The sequence below is a fragment of the Lepidochelys kempii genome, chromosome 5, assembly GCF_965140285.1.
Source record: "Lepidochelys kempii isolate rLepKem1 chromosome 5, rLepKem1.hap1, whole genome shotgun sequence".
Taxonomy (NCBI): domain Eukaryota; kingdom Metazoa; phylum Chordata; order Testudines; family Cheloniidae; genus Lepidochelys; species Lepidochelys kempii.
Window position 1 is genome coordinate 46,020,269 of NC_136384.1, and position 16,507 is coordinate 46,036,775.

The following is a 16,507-nucleotide window of genomic DNA, read 5'->3' on the forward strand; positions in this document are numbered from 1 at the left end:
AAAGGAAGAACAGTAATACTTGACTCATTGACAAGTGCTTATGCTGTGTGTAACTGATTTCCTGGAGGCAACTTAAGTATATACTGTATGGTGTTCACTGTTCTGGTTTTTTTTTTATTATTGAAGGTGGTTATACCAATAGCTTTTTGGTTTCTGTAGCAGAGAAGTAGTCTAGCGGAGTCCAAAGTCCCAAACTAAAGTTATCACAAATTTATTTGATTAGGAGCTTGGAATTCCTGTGCTTTAAAATTTTGGAAATTGTGTTCTGGAATACATATGTTGCTTGTCTTTGAAGCTTGACATCTTTCATAAAATGCCTTGCTGCCATTATTTCAAGAAGGATCCCCCACAAGAGTTTTCCTCCGTAGCACTTGAGAAACCCCACACAGGAGGAACCATGTGTTTGCAGATAATAGGTGTCTAGAATCTGTTCATTTAGTTTTTTCATGAAAACAAAATTACTTTCATAACCAAGGAAGGAGAGAGAACCATATGGCAAGGTTTTATATTATGTGTACATCCTGAAAATATTTATACTATGTTCAACTTGTGCAACTTTGAAATTGGAGGGAGGGAGGCAAATAACTTGTAGAAGAGTCTGGATGAATTCTGAGAAAATCCTCTGAGAAAATTGCTGAAAATATCTAACGTATTCAAAAGGCATAACATTTGCTCTTTAGAAGTAATTTTATGAACCCCAGGGATAAGTCGCATTTGGCAGTGATTGTTTAGCAATCGAGAGGATGTTGGTCTCCATTACGTCAGAGAAATCACCCCACTTTCTCCTCCAATTTGATCATGGAATGTTAATAAGTGCATGACACTATTTTGTATTTGTACTTACCGTTAATTTGCAGATAATGTGAAGTAAGTCTTACATCTGATAAATTCTTTGTGAAACCATAAATTACCACCCCTACCCCCTCCAAAAAATCTCAAAAGAACTTTTTGCTTGCACTTTATCTTCAGTGCTAGGGTTGAGATTAAATATGTTTGTCTGTTTTGTTTGAAAAAAGGACATATTTTGCCAAATATACTGATTAATGCAATTATTCAGAATCCATTTTAAAATAAGACTCCACTTGTGTGAGTAGAGGGGGAGTCTCTTTTTCTGGTTATTATCTTTTTGCATAATGGACATGCTTTAAAGTACTGAGAATTGCCAATACTAGTTTTAAGAATTGCCAATACATATTCACGTATGGATCATCTGTAAAGAGAATCACTGACTCTTGTTTTTACAATTTTGTTTTCTAGCTGGTGGCTGGGAGTGTGGTGATGGCATTTGAGGAAGTGTGTCCGGATAGGATAGATCTGATTCATAAGAACTATCGAAAGTTGTGTAATTTGTTGGTTGATGTCGAGGAGTGGGGGCAAGTTGTTATTATCCACATGCTAACTCGATATGCACGTACACAATTCGTGAGTCCTTGGAAGGAGGTAAGTTTGTCTCTTTTGTTCTCAATAACCTGACAATAAAAATACTTTAGATTGTGTTGCTGTTCATGAAAATGTGTAGTTTCACCTTCATGAAGTGGATACTAGTTTGTAGAACTGACATCTTTAATTAAAAAAAAAAAAATTGAAATCCTCAGTTAAATTTTTTTTTTGTGTGGATAGCATGAGAAATCTTCCTTCCAAACTGTAACCACTTGCCTTCCTTCTGTACTCAGGGTGTGGGTGGGTGGGTGTTCGTTCCCAATGGCGCAGCACTCTCCTGACAGCTGTGGGACTCTGATTGTAATAGTTCTACTCTCTACACTTTATGGAAATGTTGATACTAAGATTTAGAGAACCAGTTTTTCAAAATCTATGTTAGGAGCTTTGATGTTTAGCTTTCACTGCTTGTCATAGCCCTTATAACTGAAGGGTTCTTCCCCTATCTTGTGCAGAGTCCTCTTAACCTTTGCAAACTGTGTTTGTGTCGCAGTGCATTGAACAATATCAGCATTTTGACACATAGTATATACTATGCTGATGGCTTATGTACATACCTATGTTTTGAAATAAGACAGGTGTTAGTGAAGCACAATAATTTTAGATGTCTAAAGCTCTTTATGCAAATGTATACCTGGAGTGCCATTAATATGCTATTTTTTTTCTTGATGTAATACTGGTGACTGTCTACTTTTGTCCTTACGTTAAAAAAGGGTGGTGTCCATATTTCATTGCTCTTCAAAAAACAAAAAAGCAACGTGCTCCAGCAGTTAGTGATGCATATAACACCAATTTCAATTGGACTTTACTTCTGAAGAATAATTAAATAAAATTAAGTACTTTTTAAAAGAATATCAGAAAACATTTTTTTAAATATGAGCTGTTGGGCAGTACTAATACTGTAGTTTATTGTATGAAATCATTGAGTTACAGAACTTGAAATAACATTTCAGTTTATGCATCTTTATAAATTTGAGTTGATTTTGTACTCGTTTATATTGTTCGTTTTGAGATTGGCAAAGTACAGTTAGTTACTTTTGGTCAGTTACTTTCATCTTCTACATTATCACTGTGAAAGTACCCAGTAGGCGTAGTACAATTATGTACTTTCATAGTGATAAAGTAGAAGATGAAAGTAACTGACAAAAGTATCTCAAAACCAGTGCTATAAAATAGTGTGAAATTAACTCAAAATTATAAAGATACACAGGTGTTTATACAGAGGTGTGTGGATATAGATAGGCCACCTTGCCACCTATACTGCCTATGCTATATTTTCTATTGTATTTGTCTAGATCTAAATGTTTCTACCAGAGTTCTGCTAATACACCTAAATATACACATGCAGGCACCTTAGATACTTCAGTCATAAATATTGATTTATTAGACTGCCAATTCTTTTAAACTTGTGGTTTTGTGATTTGAACAAAGAGTGAGAGAGATGAGAACATCAACCTGATTCTGACACATGACTTATAGCTAGGATTTGATCTTTTTGTAGGTATTGGAAGCTAAAATGCTATTATATATAACACACATTTCCATCTAGCCCAGATATGTTTTATCCTGTGTGTCTATATAGTCAGAATATGACACATACAAAAGTCATATGAAAGAGACTCTTTGGAGCAGGGATTATCTCTTTGTTCTGTGTTTGTATAGCACCATGCACAGTGGATCCTGATCCATGGCTGGGACTCTAGGTGCTATGATAATACAAATAATAATAAAAATTCTTCTGCATATGAGTTTTATGGTACCTAGTGTGTTTTACCTGACATTCTAATTGTTTAAACACACATAGTAGCTTTAGAAGAATAGAATTGCATAGAAAAATATAACATTAATTTGAATATGAAGTAAGCATACAAAAACATAGACGTAGAATACAGCCTGAGACTCATCCCTAACTGTTGTTTATTGCAACTGCCTAGGTTTTTGTACCTTACGGTATGTAATAACTGTTGTTCAGAAGTCTTCTGAAACACTATAGAACTGCTAACAGCACTATTTAGTTAATATCTTTAGATAAGCAATTTTTAACCATATTTAGCAGGCTGATAGGTCTGACTGCAACTGCTTTGCTGGTAGGGAGAAGAAGTAAGAATTAGGAGATAGCTGAGGGAAGCCAGCATTCCACAGCTGACTCTTCTTCTGCCTCATGACCCACCTGCAGAGCCCCATGCCCAAGAGCAGTTAGACTTGAGATGCATTTCTCTCCTTTTCCCATCATCCGGTAAGGTTGGCTTCTTAGATGAGAAAATGGGACAGATGGTCCCTTTTCTCATGGAATATAGTTTCTCTCTCTGGTGCTGCTGTGATGAGTGCTGCCTTTATCCATGAGTCTAATCATTTAAAAACTCAAGTCTGAAGTGAAGGCATTTCCTTAAATTTACTAAAATATAACATTGTGTTTACTGTCTCCATGCTTTCAATATTGAAAAGCTTGGGTAGGAGTGAGAGCAACATTTCAATGTTACCACAGGAGCCATAACTCTTAAACAAATCAGATAATGCATCTTATAATAATAATAATAATTAATAATAAAAAAGTGTGTGTGGAGAGGGGCAAGGGAATTGGCCTATGCTTAATGTATTTTAAATGGTCCTGACTAGCCTAAGAAACTTGTCTGAAGAAGAATAGGGTGAGCGAGAATGAGTAGACGCTTTTGTCTTTTTGGCTGGAAACAGTTGTGTTGTGTAATGGAGTGTTGGAATTTTTTTTTAAGTAGTGGGAGAGTGTGGCTTAACATGGCATCAGTCCATCTGTTCTAATGTTTACAATGGAGAAAAGACAATATAACTTTTTTAAGTGAAAGATCAGAATTTATATTTATGGGCATTACTATAGTCATCATCACTGTAGTAAGAGTTGTAGAATGCAGTAAAAACTTCTGAGACTGTAGTATCATAAGGCTCTGTTGAGACCCCCTAGAGGGTATGTAGTGTTAAATGGCTTAACTTTTTTCATTCCTTTGCTTTTGAGGTCATCAAATATGTTGCGTGCAGCAGCCTCAACTGATAAATAACATAGTGTTTATGTGTAATGAAGAGTGAATCAGGAAACGAAAAAATATTCTGAAGCAGTCTACATAGGGCACACACTTTTTTTTTCCTTTGCTTCAGTGTTCAAACTCAATATTTCCTTCCAAACTTAGCTAAGAGAGTATTCCTCATGGGGAACTATCACTTCCGAAGTCTTAAATTTTTGTTTGGCCAGTTTAAAAAATTTTTTTTTACCTTTCAATTAAACTCTTCTCCTTTTCCCTTAACTCAAATGACCTGAAGAGGTTTTCCTCCAACTTTGTAAAAGTATTCACCTCTGGGATATTCAGACAGAGCTTGATTTAGGTACATGGGAGTTTCGCCGTTTATTTCCATGGGAACAGGATCAAACCCTTCAAGTAGGTAATGAAAACCACATAAACACAGAATGAGAAGGTTGATCTCAGAAGTAGAATTCTTGAACAAATAAACAAAGTGTTACAATAGAAGTTTGTACATAACCTTATCGCATAGCTTTTGCTATCTGCTAAAGCTGTAGCTCTGAATATTTAAATATACTATACTCATGTAATTCCCTGTTCATATCAATGTCATTGTTTGATATGACAAGTATTCAGTGTTGCAATTTTATATGTTCAGTTGACTGTGCTGTTTATTTTTTAAAACATGTTTTACTATAATAGTTTTTACAAAGGATGCTCTTTAGTTTATATGGAGATTCAACTATTCTCACACTTTATTTTTTTTTAAGCAATTTAATAAAACTTCTTTAGCTAGAGTGAATTTGGCTCAGCCTGCAGCAATTAAATTGCTTTTATTAAATAGTTTGTCATTTTTAGCTTGCGTACTCATTCTGATCTTTTAAAGGTAATCTGAAAAGGGGGAAAAACCCACTTGCATGCCCTAGTTTTTACCTGTAAATAGTATCAGGGCAGTTGAGACTTCATACTCCTTTTCTTTATTGAAGATTTTCTTGATGGACTTAGCTAGTTGTATCAAAGGCTATTGGGAGGTTTCTCATCCTACTATAGAAGGGGTGGCATATTGAATCCTTAGCAAAGATGGCATGTGTGTCAAATGTTTTAGATAAATATGTGTTAACTAAGGAGGAAAAAACAAAAAGGGGGGGAGAGGAAAAATAACCCCAGAAATAACTTTAAATAGGCTGAATAAAACTGACATTTCCTTGTGTTCAGTTTCAGTTGCATTTAAGTCGCTGTGTGTTTCCCATATTGGGGTTCAAGAGAACTTGATTTGAAGGAGCAGGTAAATCCTTTTTTTTTTTTTTTTTTTGGAAGAGGCATGTTATTGAAGAGTACAGGAATTCAGCTTTCAATATTTTTCAGGTATACAACACTTCAGGAATCCTGCCTGCGTGTAATATATTTAGACTTGATAAAATTACCCTTGTCTGTCCTGATTAGCCTCACTTCAGAAATTTTGGTTAATACATTTTGTTCTTCAGCCCAGTGTCTCCCACAGGTTTGGACGTCTAGGGCTGCTTTCCTCTCTCAGCAGTTTCACGGAGGTGAATCAGCATTTTGGCACCTCTGTGCTCCTGTTTGCTGTGGCAGCAGACAGTGACAGTTTTTGTTGCTCCCACCCGTACTCTTTCTGTGTTATCTTTTTCGGCCCAGATTTTGGGCAGTGAAGTAAATTCCTTCCTCTTCAGTGTTCTTCTTCCTCCCTGGATTGGTTAACCTGTTGGGGGTTTAACTCAACCTGAGCCTCTGTTGCATTATCTCCCTGCCAGCTCTTCTGCTCCTATACAGGCAGGGCAGTGTAGCCGAGAAAGCACTGCTCTCTATTTGTGAGAAATCCTTCCCAGGCTTGGCATGTGGCCAGTTATGCCCAGCCTTTACCCAGGCAACTAATCCTAATCCTGGTCTCAGGGCTATGAGTCAGATAAGTAAGTGGGGGTCCTCTACCCACCACGGCAGCTGCAACTCCGCTGGGGGAAAGCTGGACTAGTGTAGAGCAGGAAGAGGCTCCAAAAGTGAGGAGGACCCTGACTGCTCAACTCAGCAGGTAAGTCCTAGGCAGAACAAAGAGAGGAGGGTTGCAGGGTCTCAGTCCTGTCCACCCACCCAGTAAGTCTTAAAGTGGGTCATGAGCATCCTGGGGAAAGCAGCAGAGATTCCAGTCAGACTCCCTTGCTCCTTCCCAAGCTGAGCAGAAGGGTTCTGACAATGTGGTTCCCCTCCTTCTCCAGAAGGAACGGGACCCAACAGGGGAGGATTCTGAGTCAGACCTCTCAAGAGGACTTCAGGCCCTAAGGAAGGCAAGCCACAAGGGGCCTCACCAAAGCTGCAGCAGAGCTTTTACACTTCCAAAGCATGCTGAAAAAGGTTAAAAAAATCAAAAAGGCTAAAAAAGGAAAGAGCCCACAAAATCCAGGACATAGGAGATCTCTTCCTCCTTCCCCACCTCCAAAGAGGATGCCAAGCTATCTGGCTCTGAATCCAACAGGATGTGAGAAAGATAAAGCAAAGGTTTTTTTCCCTCTATAACTTTCAAGAACCAAAGCTCTACTACTGAGATCCTGACAGTCGATGTTGCTATAACATCCCTTGCCAAGTGTATAGTTATTCCCTCAAAAGGAGAATTCTACCCAAAAAAATCCCTTGGATAGAAAAATAGAGGCCACTCTCACAAAGGACTTTGGAGTCTCCTTCGCTACCTCCAAGCATCCCTGGCAGCTGCCTACTTTGCAAGAGCATCTTTGTCCTGGATTGGAGATTTCAAAGTCCTTAAGTACAGAGATCATCCTGACTTTGGCTCAACTTTAAAGAAATTCACCCTAGCCAAAAGCATTTGAGGCTGATACCACAACGTATGCAATGACGTTCTCAGCCTGAGCCATGGCTTCTAGCTCAGTAGCCAGGCACCATCTACAGCTCTGGCCCTGGAAGGTGGATATTTACTCTCAGCAGTTCATATGCTTGGCCAAGCTCACAGGCTCCTTCCTTTTTGGGGAAAAGCTGGAGAAAGTGGTGGCTGACAATGCGGCAAAATGCAAACAGTCTCACCCTTCCCCACTAAGTGCCCTCAGGAGAGAATATAGACTGGCTTGCAGAGAGAGGCACTCCTAATCCTCTACAGAGGTGCCAGCGAAGGGGCAACAGATTCTCTAAGGGAAAAGAGTGAAATCGAGGTTCAGGGGGAAATGCTAGCGGGATGAGCCCTCCCTCCCCTGCTATCCACTTTGACACTTTATGACAAAGATCGCGTAGCACTGAAGCTAGGGGGCAGAATTTCCCTTTTGCTGGAGGAATTGCTTTCAGGAACCACAGGCAAGTGGGCCAGAGTTATTCCCTCAAACTGCATGCTCCACTCATTCCATTCTTCATCCAATCACCCAGTTCCAAGAACCCTGTAAAACACAACTTGATCCAGAATGAAATCTAATTTTCTGGGTTTGGGAGTTGATATTGTGTTCCCTCAGAAGAAAGGTTTTCTGGGTTCTATTCCACCTTCTTCACTGTGCAGAAATGTGGGGGAGGGGTATCTAAGCTATTCTCAACCACAAAAGGCTTAACAAATGGATGAAGAAAAAGTTTTGGATGGAGACCCTGGCTTCTATAGTGTCTTCGCTGTTATGGGGGGATTCCTTTACTGCAGTAAATCTAGTGGAAAGATATTTCCATATCCTCATCAGACCGTACCACCACAGACTTCCAAGGTTTGTGTATGACAGAAACGTCTGTACAAACACTTCTGTTTGGCCTGTCATTGCCACCCAGGTATTTTTTAAAAAAGATGTTGGTAGTCATACTAGCCAGACTCAGATTACAGGGAACCCACCTGTACAGTATCCTGGATTATATTGTGATAAGAGCTCTGTCGCAGTCAGCAGTTATCAGGGCCACATCTCAGATGCTCCTCCAGACACACCTTTTCATCATCAGGGGCAAGAAAAGTTCCTTTATTCCATCCACCAGAATAACCCACCTGGGAGCAGAAATAGACACCTCAGTAGAAAAAAATTATCCATCAGTAGAAAGGTTTCAGAAAATCCAGGTGTTTATCTTGCTCCAGCTGCAAGTGTCCTACTATAGCTCTTTGCTTCAAACTGCTCAGAATGTTTGAAAGATCAATACAGGTTCCAACACAAGTGTTCAACTCCTTTCAGTGGTGGTCAGCCCATGATAGTGTCCGCAAAGGGATGCCCATTTGCCTTTGAGATCCTTTAGTCTTCACAATCAATGCCAGTTTGGTGCGCTGGAGAGCTCACTTAGAGACCCAAACAGCCCAGGGCTTCTGGAGCAAGGAGGAAAAGGCTCACAGCATAAACCTTCTAGAAGTGAGAGTGGTCAAACTAGCTCCACAAAGGTTCCAAATCACCCTAAGGGGGAACCACATTCTGGTTCGTCTGACAATATGACTGTCGTGACATATCTAAACAACGAAGGGGGAATAAGATTGTGCGACACTACACATAGAAGCAATGGAAATAATGAAGTGGGCAGAACAGTTCCTCCTTCCCATCAAAGTGCATTGGAACCAAAAGGCAGACTGGCTAGCAGATGCAGAGTCAACAACTCTGAGTGGTGCCTGAATCCAAGAAGTTTTTGATCTCATCATTAAGATGTTCAGTCTCCTTTCAACTGACCTGTTGGTAAATCGTACGAATGCAAAGAGGCCAAAATATTTCACAAGGGAGGCAGACCCAAGAGCCATGGGGAAGATGCCTTATTGCACAGTTGGCTGCAGGGCCTACTTCATGCGTTTCCATCCTTCCTGCTACTTGGAAAGGTGGTCCAGAAAATAAAAACAAGAACAGGTGGTGGTAATTCTTATAGCTCCTCATTGGCCAAGGAGACTTTGATTCTCAGACCTAATAGAGCTGGAATCCCCACTCCAGCTTCCATGGAGATAGGACATCCTCTTCATTTGGACTCCAGATAGCTTCATCTAACAGCCTGACTATTAGAAGGAAGTGCTCAAAGGTCTGTTTTGTCCTCCATACTTATTAAGACATTGCTTTTGTCTAGGAGAGTATCAACACTAAAAGCATATTTCTCTGTCTGGTCCAGATTCTACAACTGCTGCCAAGAACCCAGCGCAATTCCAGCCATTCTGGATTTCCTCCAAGAAGGCATAGACAAAGGAGGCCTTCAGCCCAGTACAGTTGCACGACAGGTGTCTGCTCTTAGTAGCATGTTATTTACAGGATCCTTGGGTTCCCTGGCAGACAATCCATGGGAAGCCAGAGTCTTTCAAGCTGTCCAACTGACCAGACCAAAGGTCAGGGTACTCTTTCCAAAATGGGACCTACTGCTTGTTTTGAGGGTCCTGACTACCCATCCCTTCAAGCCTTTAACTTCAGTGTCAGCTTTTTATGTATCCATCAGGACTTGTTTCTTAGTGTCTGTCAAGTGTTGGAGCTGGCAGCCTTATCTATATAGGAGCTTGACTCTGTGTTCCACAAGGACAAGGTGGTGCTCAGGATACCTGAATGCTTTCTTCCTAAGGTAAACTCCTCTTTCTGCACTTCCCAAGAAGTTGCACTTCCTTTGTTCTGTCCAAAACCACAACGTCCAATGGAAAAGACATGGGACACCTATGACTGAATACACTCCTGTATTCACACCATTGTAATGATCTTTGTACAAAATATGCCTTATTGAGGTGTCGTTTGAAAACTAATAACTTGCTGGTCAATAATATCATTGTGAAATGCATGTAACATTATATGTAAAGTTATGAACATTAATTGAAATTGTGTGAAATGTGATTGCCAGATGAATCTGGGTAAACCAGTTGCTCAGAGACAAAGGACCAGCTGATGCCTCTAGCCAAGTGTCAGCAAAACTGGTGGGCAATAAACTGTCAAGTGGGCATTCTTTGGCAAGGAAGGGGGACAGGAACAGACTGAGCTGCATTGTAGCAAACAGCACAGAATCCCTTTCACCACCTGACTCCTTGTCTCCATCCTCACAGCAGAAACAAATTTTATCTACGGATAATCCTCAGGAAAATGCATTTCAAAGGGTGACTAAACTACAAAAGTGAGGGGTAAAAATACCCCAAGTTATCTGTCCCTATCCATCTCTCTTTCACCAAAGAAGACAAAGAAACAGCCTTTGGATTTTGGGAGCAGATACTGGCCTGAGAATATGGTCAGCAGCGTTATCGGGAACATGTGGTTAGGGTCTTTCACTTTGAACTAAGTCTAGTTTGTTAAATTTTAGTACTAGGAAACATTTTATCTTTCTTTCTTGTGACCATTTCTGACTTCAATGCAACTAATCCAGTGTTGTGAACGGTGTGGGTAACTCCATTTAGGGTAAAAAGAAAAGGAGTACTTGTGGCACCTTAGAGACTAACCAATTTATTTGAGCATAAGCTTTCGTGAGCTACAGCTCACTTCATCGGATGCATACTGTGGAAACTGCAGAAGACATTATATACACAGAGACCATGAAACAATACCTCCTCCCACCCCAATCTCCTGCTGGTAATAGCGTATCCAAAGTGATCACTCTCCTTACAATGTGTATGATAATCAAGTTGGGACATTTCCAGCACAAATCCAGGTTTTCTCACCCCCCCACCCCCATACACACACAAACTCACTCTCCTGCTGGTAATAGCTTATCCAAACTGACCAGTCTCCTTACAATGTGTATGATGATCAAGGTGGGCCATTTCCAGCACAAATCCAAGTTTAACCAGAACGTCTGGGGGGGGAGGTAGGAAAAAACAAGGGGAAATAGGCTACCTTGCATAATGACTTAGCCACTCCCAGTCTCCATTTAAGCCTAAATTAATAGTATCCAACTTGCAAATGAATTCCAATTCAGCAGTTTCTTGCTGGAGTCTGTATTTGAAGTTTTTTTGTTGTAAGATAGCGACCTTCATGTCTGTAATTGCGTGACCAGAGAGATTGAAGTGTTCTCCGACTGGTTTATGAATGTTATAATTCTTGACAGCTGATTTGTGTCCATTTATTCTTTTACATAGAGACTGTCCAGTTTGACCAATGTACATGGCAGAGGGGCATTGCTGGCACATGATGGCATATATCACAATGCTAGTGGCATTCTGTTATTTTCTTGGTTAGGCCTGTCCTGTAGTAGGTGACTTCTGGGAACTCTTCTGGCTCTATCAATCTGTTTCTTCACTTCCGCAGGTGGGTATTGTAGTTGTAAGAATGCTTGATAGAGATCTTGTAGGTGTTTGTCTCTGTCTGAGGGGTTGGAGCAAATGCGGTTTTATCGCAGAGTTTGGCTGTAGACGATGGATCGTATGGTGTGGTCAGGGTGAAAGCTGGAGGCATGTAGGCAGGAATAGCGGTCAGTAGGTTTCCGGTATAGGGTGGTGTTTATGTGACCATTGTTTATTAGCACTGTAGTGTCCAGAAAGTGGATCTCTTGTGTGGACTGGACCAGGCCGAGGTTGATGGTGGGATGGAAATTGTTGAAATCATGGTGGAATTCCTCAAGGGCTTCTTTTCCATGGGTCCAGATGATGAAGATGTCACCTATATAGCGCAAGTAGAGTAGGGGCATTAGGGGACGAGAGCTGAGGAAGCGTTGTTCTAAATCAGCCATAAAAATGTTGGCATACTGTGGGGCCATGCGGGTACCCATACCAGTGCCGCTGATCTGAAGGTATACATTGTCCCCAAATGTAAAATAGTTATGGGTAAGGACAAAGTCACAAAGTTCAGCCACCAGGTTAGCCGTGACATTATCGGGGATAGTGTTCTTGACGGCTTGTAGTCCATCTTTGTGTGGAATGTTGGTGTAGAGGGCTTCTACATCCATAGTGGCCAGGATGGTGTTATCAGGAAGATCACCGATGGATTGTAGTTTCCTCAAGAAGTTAGTGGTGTCTCGAAGGTAGCTGGGAGTGCTGGTAGAGTAGGGCCTGAGGAGGGAGTCTACATAGCCAGACAATCCTGCTGTCAGGGTGTCAATGCCTGAGATGATGGGGCGCCCAGGATTTCCAGGTTTATGGATCTTGGGTAGTAAATAGAATATCCCAGGTCGGGGTTCCAGGGGTGTGTCTGTGCAGATTTGATCTTGTGCTTTTTCAGGAAGTTTCTTGAGCAAATGCTCTAGTTGCTTTTGGTAACTCTCAGTTGGATCATAGGGTAATGGCTTGTAGAAAGTGGTGTTGGAGAGCTGCCGAGCAGCTTCTTGTTCATATTCCGACCTATTCATGATGACAACAGCACCTCCTTTGTCAGCCTTTTTGATTATGATGTCAGAGTTGTTTCTGAGGCTGTGGATGGCATTGTGTTCTGCACGGCTGAGGTTATGGGGCAAGTGATGCTGCTTTTCCACAATTTCAGCCCGTGCACGTCGGCGGAAGCACTCTACGTAGAAGTCCAGTCTGCTGTTTTGACCTTCAGGAGGAGTCCACCTAGAATCCTTCTTTTTGTAATGTTGGTAGGGAGGCCTCTGTGGATTAGTATGTTGTTCAGAGGTATTTTGGAAATATTCCTTGAGTTGGAGACGTCGAAAATAGGATTCTGGGTCACCACAGAACTGTATCATGTTCGTGGGGGTGGAGGGGCAGAAGGAGAGGCCCCCGAGATAGGACAGCTGCTTCTGCTGGGCTGAGAGTATAGTTGGATAGGTTAACAATATTGCTGGGTGGGTTGAGGGAACCATTGCTGTGGCCCCTTGTAGCATGTAGTAGTTTAGAAAGTTTAGTGTCCTTTTTCTTTTGTAGAGAAGCAAAGTGTGCGTTGTAAATGGCTTGTCTAGTTTTAGTAAATTCCAGCCACGAGGAAGTTTGTGTGGAAGGTTCGTTTTTTATGAGAGTATCCATTTTTGAGAGCTCATTCTTAATCTTTCTCTGTTTGCTATAGAGGATGTTGATCAGGTGATTCCGCAGTTTCTTTGAGAGCATGTCGCACAAGCTGTCAGCATAGTCTGTGTGGTATGTAGATTATAATGGATTTTTTACCTTCAGTCCTTTCGGTATGATGTCCATCTGTTTGCATTTGGAAAGGAAGATGATGTCTGTCCGTATCTGTACAAGTTTTTTCATGCAGTTGATAGATTTCCACTCCTTACGGCCAAATGCAGTGCCTTGCATAATGACAGGTTTCAGAGTAACAGCCGTGTTCGTCTGAATTCGCAAAAAGAAAAGTCACCAGAAGTCACCTACTACAGGACAGGCCTAACAAAGAAAATAATAGAACGCCACTAGCCGTCACCTTCAGCCCCCAACTAAAACCCCTCCAACGCATTATTAAGGATCTACAACCTATCCTGAAGGATGACCCAACACTCTCACAAATCTTGGGAGACAGGCCAGTCCTTGCCTACAGACAGCCCTCCAACCTGAAGCAAATACTCACCAACAACCACATACCACACAACAGAACCACTAACCCGGGAACCTATCCTTGCAACAAAGCCCGTTGCCAACTGTGCCCACATATCTATTCAGGGGACACCATCACAGGGCCTAATAACATCAGCCACAGTATCAGAGGCTCGTTCACCTGCTCATCCACCAATGTGATATATGCCATCATGTGCCAGCAATGCCCCTCTGCCATGTACATTGGTCAAACTGGACAGTCTCTACATAAAAGAATAAATGGACACAAATCAGCTGTCAAGAATTATAACATTCATAAACCAGTCGGAGAACACTTCAATCTCTCTGGTCACGCAATTACAGACATGAAGGTCGCTATCTTACAACAAAAAACTTCAAATACAGACTCCAGCGAGAAACTGCTGAATTGGAATTCATTTGCAAATTTGATACAATTAACTTAGGCTTGAATAGAGACTGGGAGTGGCTAAGTCATTATGCAAGGTAGCCTATTTCCCCTTGTTTTTTCCTACCCCCCCGCCCCCCCCCCCCAGCGTTCTGGTTAAACTTGGATTTATGCTGGAAATGGCCCACCTTGATTATCATACACATTGTAAGGAGAGTGGTCACTTTGGATAAGCTATTACCAGCAGGAGAGTGAGTTTGTGTGTGTGTGTTTGGGGGGTGGGGGGGTGAGAGAACCTGGATTTGTGCTGGAAATGGCCCAACTTGATTATCATACACATTGTAAGGAGAGTGATCACTTTAGATAAGCTATTACCAGCAGGAGAGTGGGGTGGGAGGAAGTATTGTTTCATGGTCTCTGTGTATATAATGACTTCTGCAGTTTCCACAGTATGCATCCGATGAAGTGAGCTGTAGCTCACGAAAGCTTATGCTCAAATAAATTGGTTAGTCTCTAAGGTGCCACAAGTACTCCTTTCCTTTTTGCGAATACAGACTAACACGGCTGTTATTCTGAAACCTCCATTTAGGGTAGAAAACTGTTATATATTGATCCCTTTAGAGGGCTGGACCATGCAGAACACAGGTTTTGGGGGAAAATCTGGGACTGAGTGGGTTGCGGGGGGGGGGTGAAATCTGGGACTGGGTGGGTTACCCTGCAACTGGTAACCAAGGCTGGTGGAAGCCAGGGTATGACTGATGTGTGAGCGGCAGGCTACAGCTATACGCAGACACACAGGGTGTTATCTGAATGCTGGAAGGCTGTTTGTGAGTGGCCCAAGTTGGGAGCTACAGTAGCAAAGCGTTGGGAGGCACCCAAGTTTTCAGGGTAGGAGTGACACAGCCCTCACTTGTCTGGATTGCACTCTGGAATGTTATAAAACCTTAAATGTCAGAAGAGCCTTAAAAATCTATCTGAAGCATATAGAGACCATGAGAATATTGGGCTCTTTATTTACAGTAGAACCTCAGATACAAACACCTGAGTTGCGAACTGATCGGTCAACCCCACACCTCATTTGGAACTGGAGATCGGGAATCAGCAGCAGAGATAAAAAAAAAACAAAAAACAAAAAACCACAAATACACTACAGTACTATGTTGAACATAAATTACTGAAAAATAGGAAAGGAGCATTTTTCTTCTGCATAGTGAAGTTTCAAAGCTATGTTAAGTCAACGTTTGAAAGAATAACTATACTGTTTTGTTCAGCGTTACGAACATTTCAGAGTTACGAACAACCTCCATTCCCTAGGTGTTTGTAACACTGTAGTTCTACCATATGTCTTTCCGTGAAAAATGCTAGGGGTTTAGAGCTTTCAAGTCCTCCATGACTAGGTGGATTCGATTATATATTATAGAAGCCTGCAAATCATCAGAGGTTCGTATCCCAGCAGGGATCAAAGTCCACTCTACAAGATCTTTAGCAACCTAATGGATGGAACGAGCAAGTGTTTCCACCTCGGAAATTTACAAAGCGGCCAATTGATATAGAGCACTGAGGCATTATCAACTGGGTTTTGGGTGCATGCCCAGTTGATAATGCCTAAGCGCTGTGACCGTGTATGTACGAGTAACATCTCTTTGGAGCTCTCAGCATGTTGGGCTGTGATGGTTCATATATGCTGAGTGAAAACTTGTGCCTTATTGATACAAAGATGTGGTTGCTATTGTTGTGAAAATTTTATTTCACCTTTTCGTATAGTCTATGATCTGTTAGATGACACCCATAACAAATATATTTTGACGAACTGCTAACTTCAGTGAAATTTGATTTGTGGCTCTAGGTTTACTACTACTTAACTTTATTAAGCTCTGTACCTCTTATTTTAAGATTAGAGAAATAAAAACAGTATAGAGGAAAAAACCTTGCATGTCAAGTACAGTCATTTGATTTAAAAAATAAGTGGATTGTCTGGAGTTCCCATTTTTCATTTTAGATTGAAATAAAATTGTTTTGCAATAAATCGGCTTGTCTGAAAATTGCTTAAAATAAGCAAAATGCTAGATAATGAGGTGTTCAGGTAAAATATTGTCCTAAGGCACCCAAGTCTGTTTATTATAGGTGTGTTTATAGAAGGTGAACAGTTTGCATTATCCTATGGGCTGGTCTACACGACACAGTTAGGTCAACATAAGGCAGCTTGTGCATGCCCTCCAGCCTTCTGCCCGCTGATATAAGTGCTCTAGTACACCAACATAATAATTCCACCTCCATGAGAGACATACGCTTTATGTCTGTGTAGTACGGTGACCCAGTGTCTGTGTGGACACTGTCTCCCTTACATCCGTTGTCTTGTCAATTTCACGGCAG

General features: G+C 41.2%; 1 protein-coding gene across 8 annotated transcripts in view; it reads left to right on the plus strand.

Annotated features, from left to right (window-relative positions):
- The window catches only part of AP3B1 (adaptor related protein complex 3 subunit beta 1), a 346,467-nt gene that overhangs the window by 134,711 nt on the left and 195,249 nt on the right, over positions 1-16,507 (plus strand). For all 8 annotated transcript variants that reach the window (XM_073344162.2, XM_073344164.2, XM_073344167.2 and 5 more), the window contains one exon: positions 1,258-1,440. In XM_073344162.2, coding sequence (XP_073200263.1) covers positions 1,258-1,440 — 183 coding nt within the window. The remainder of the gene's footprint in view (positions 1-1,257; positions 1,441-16,507) is intronic.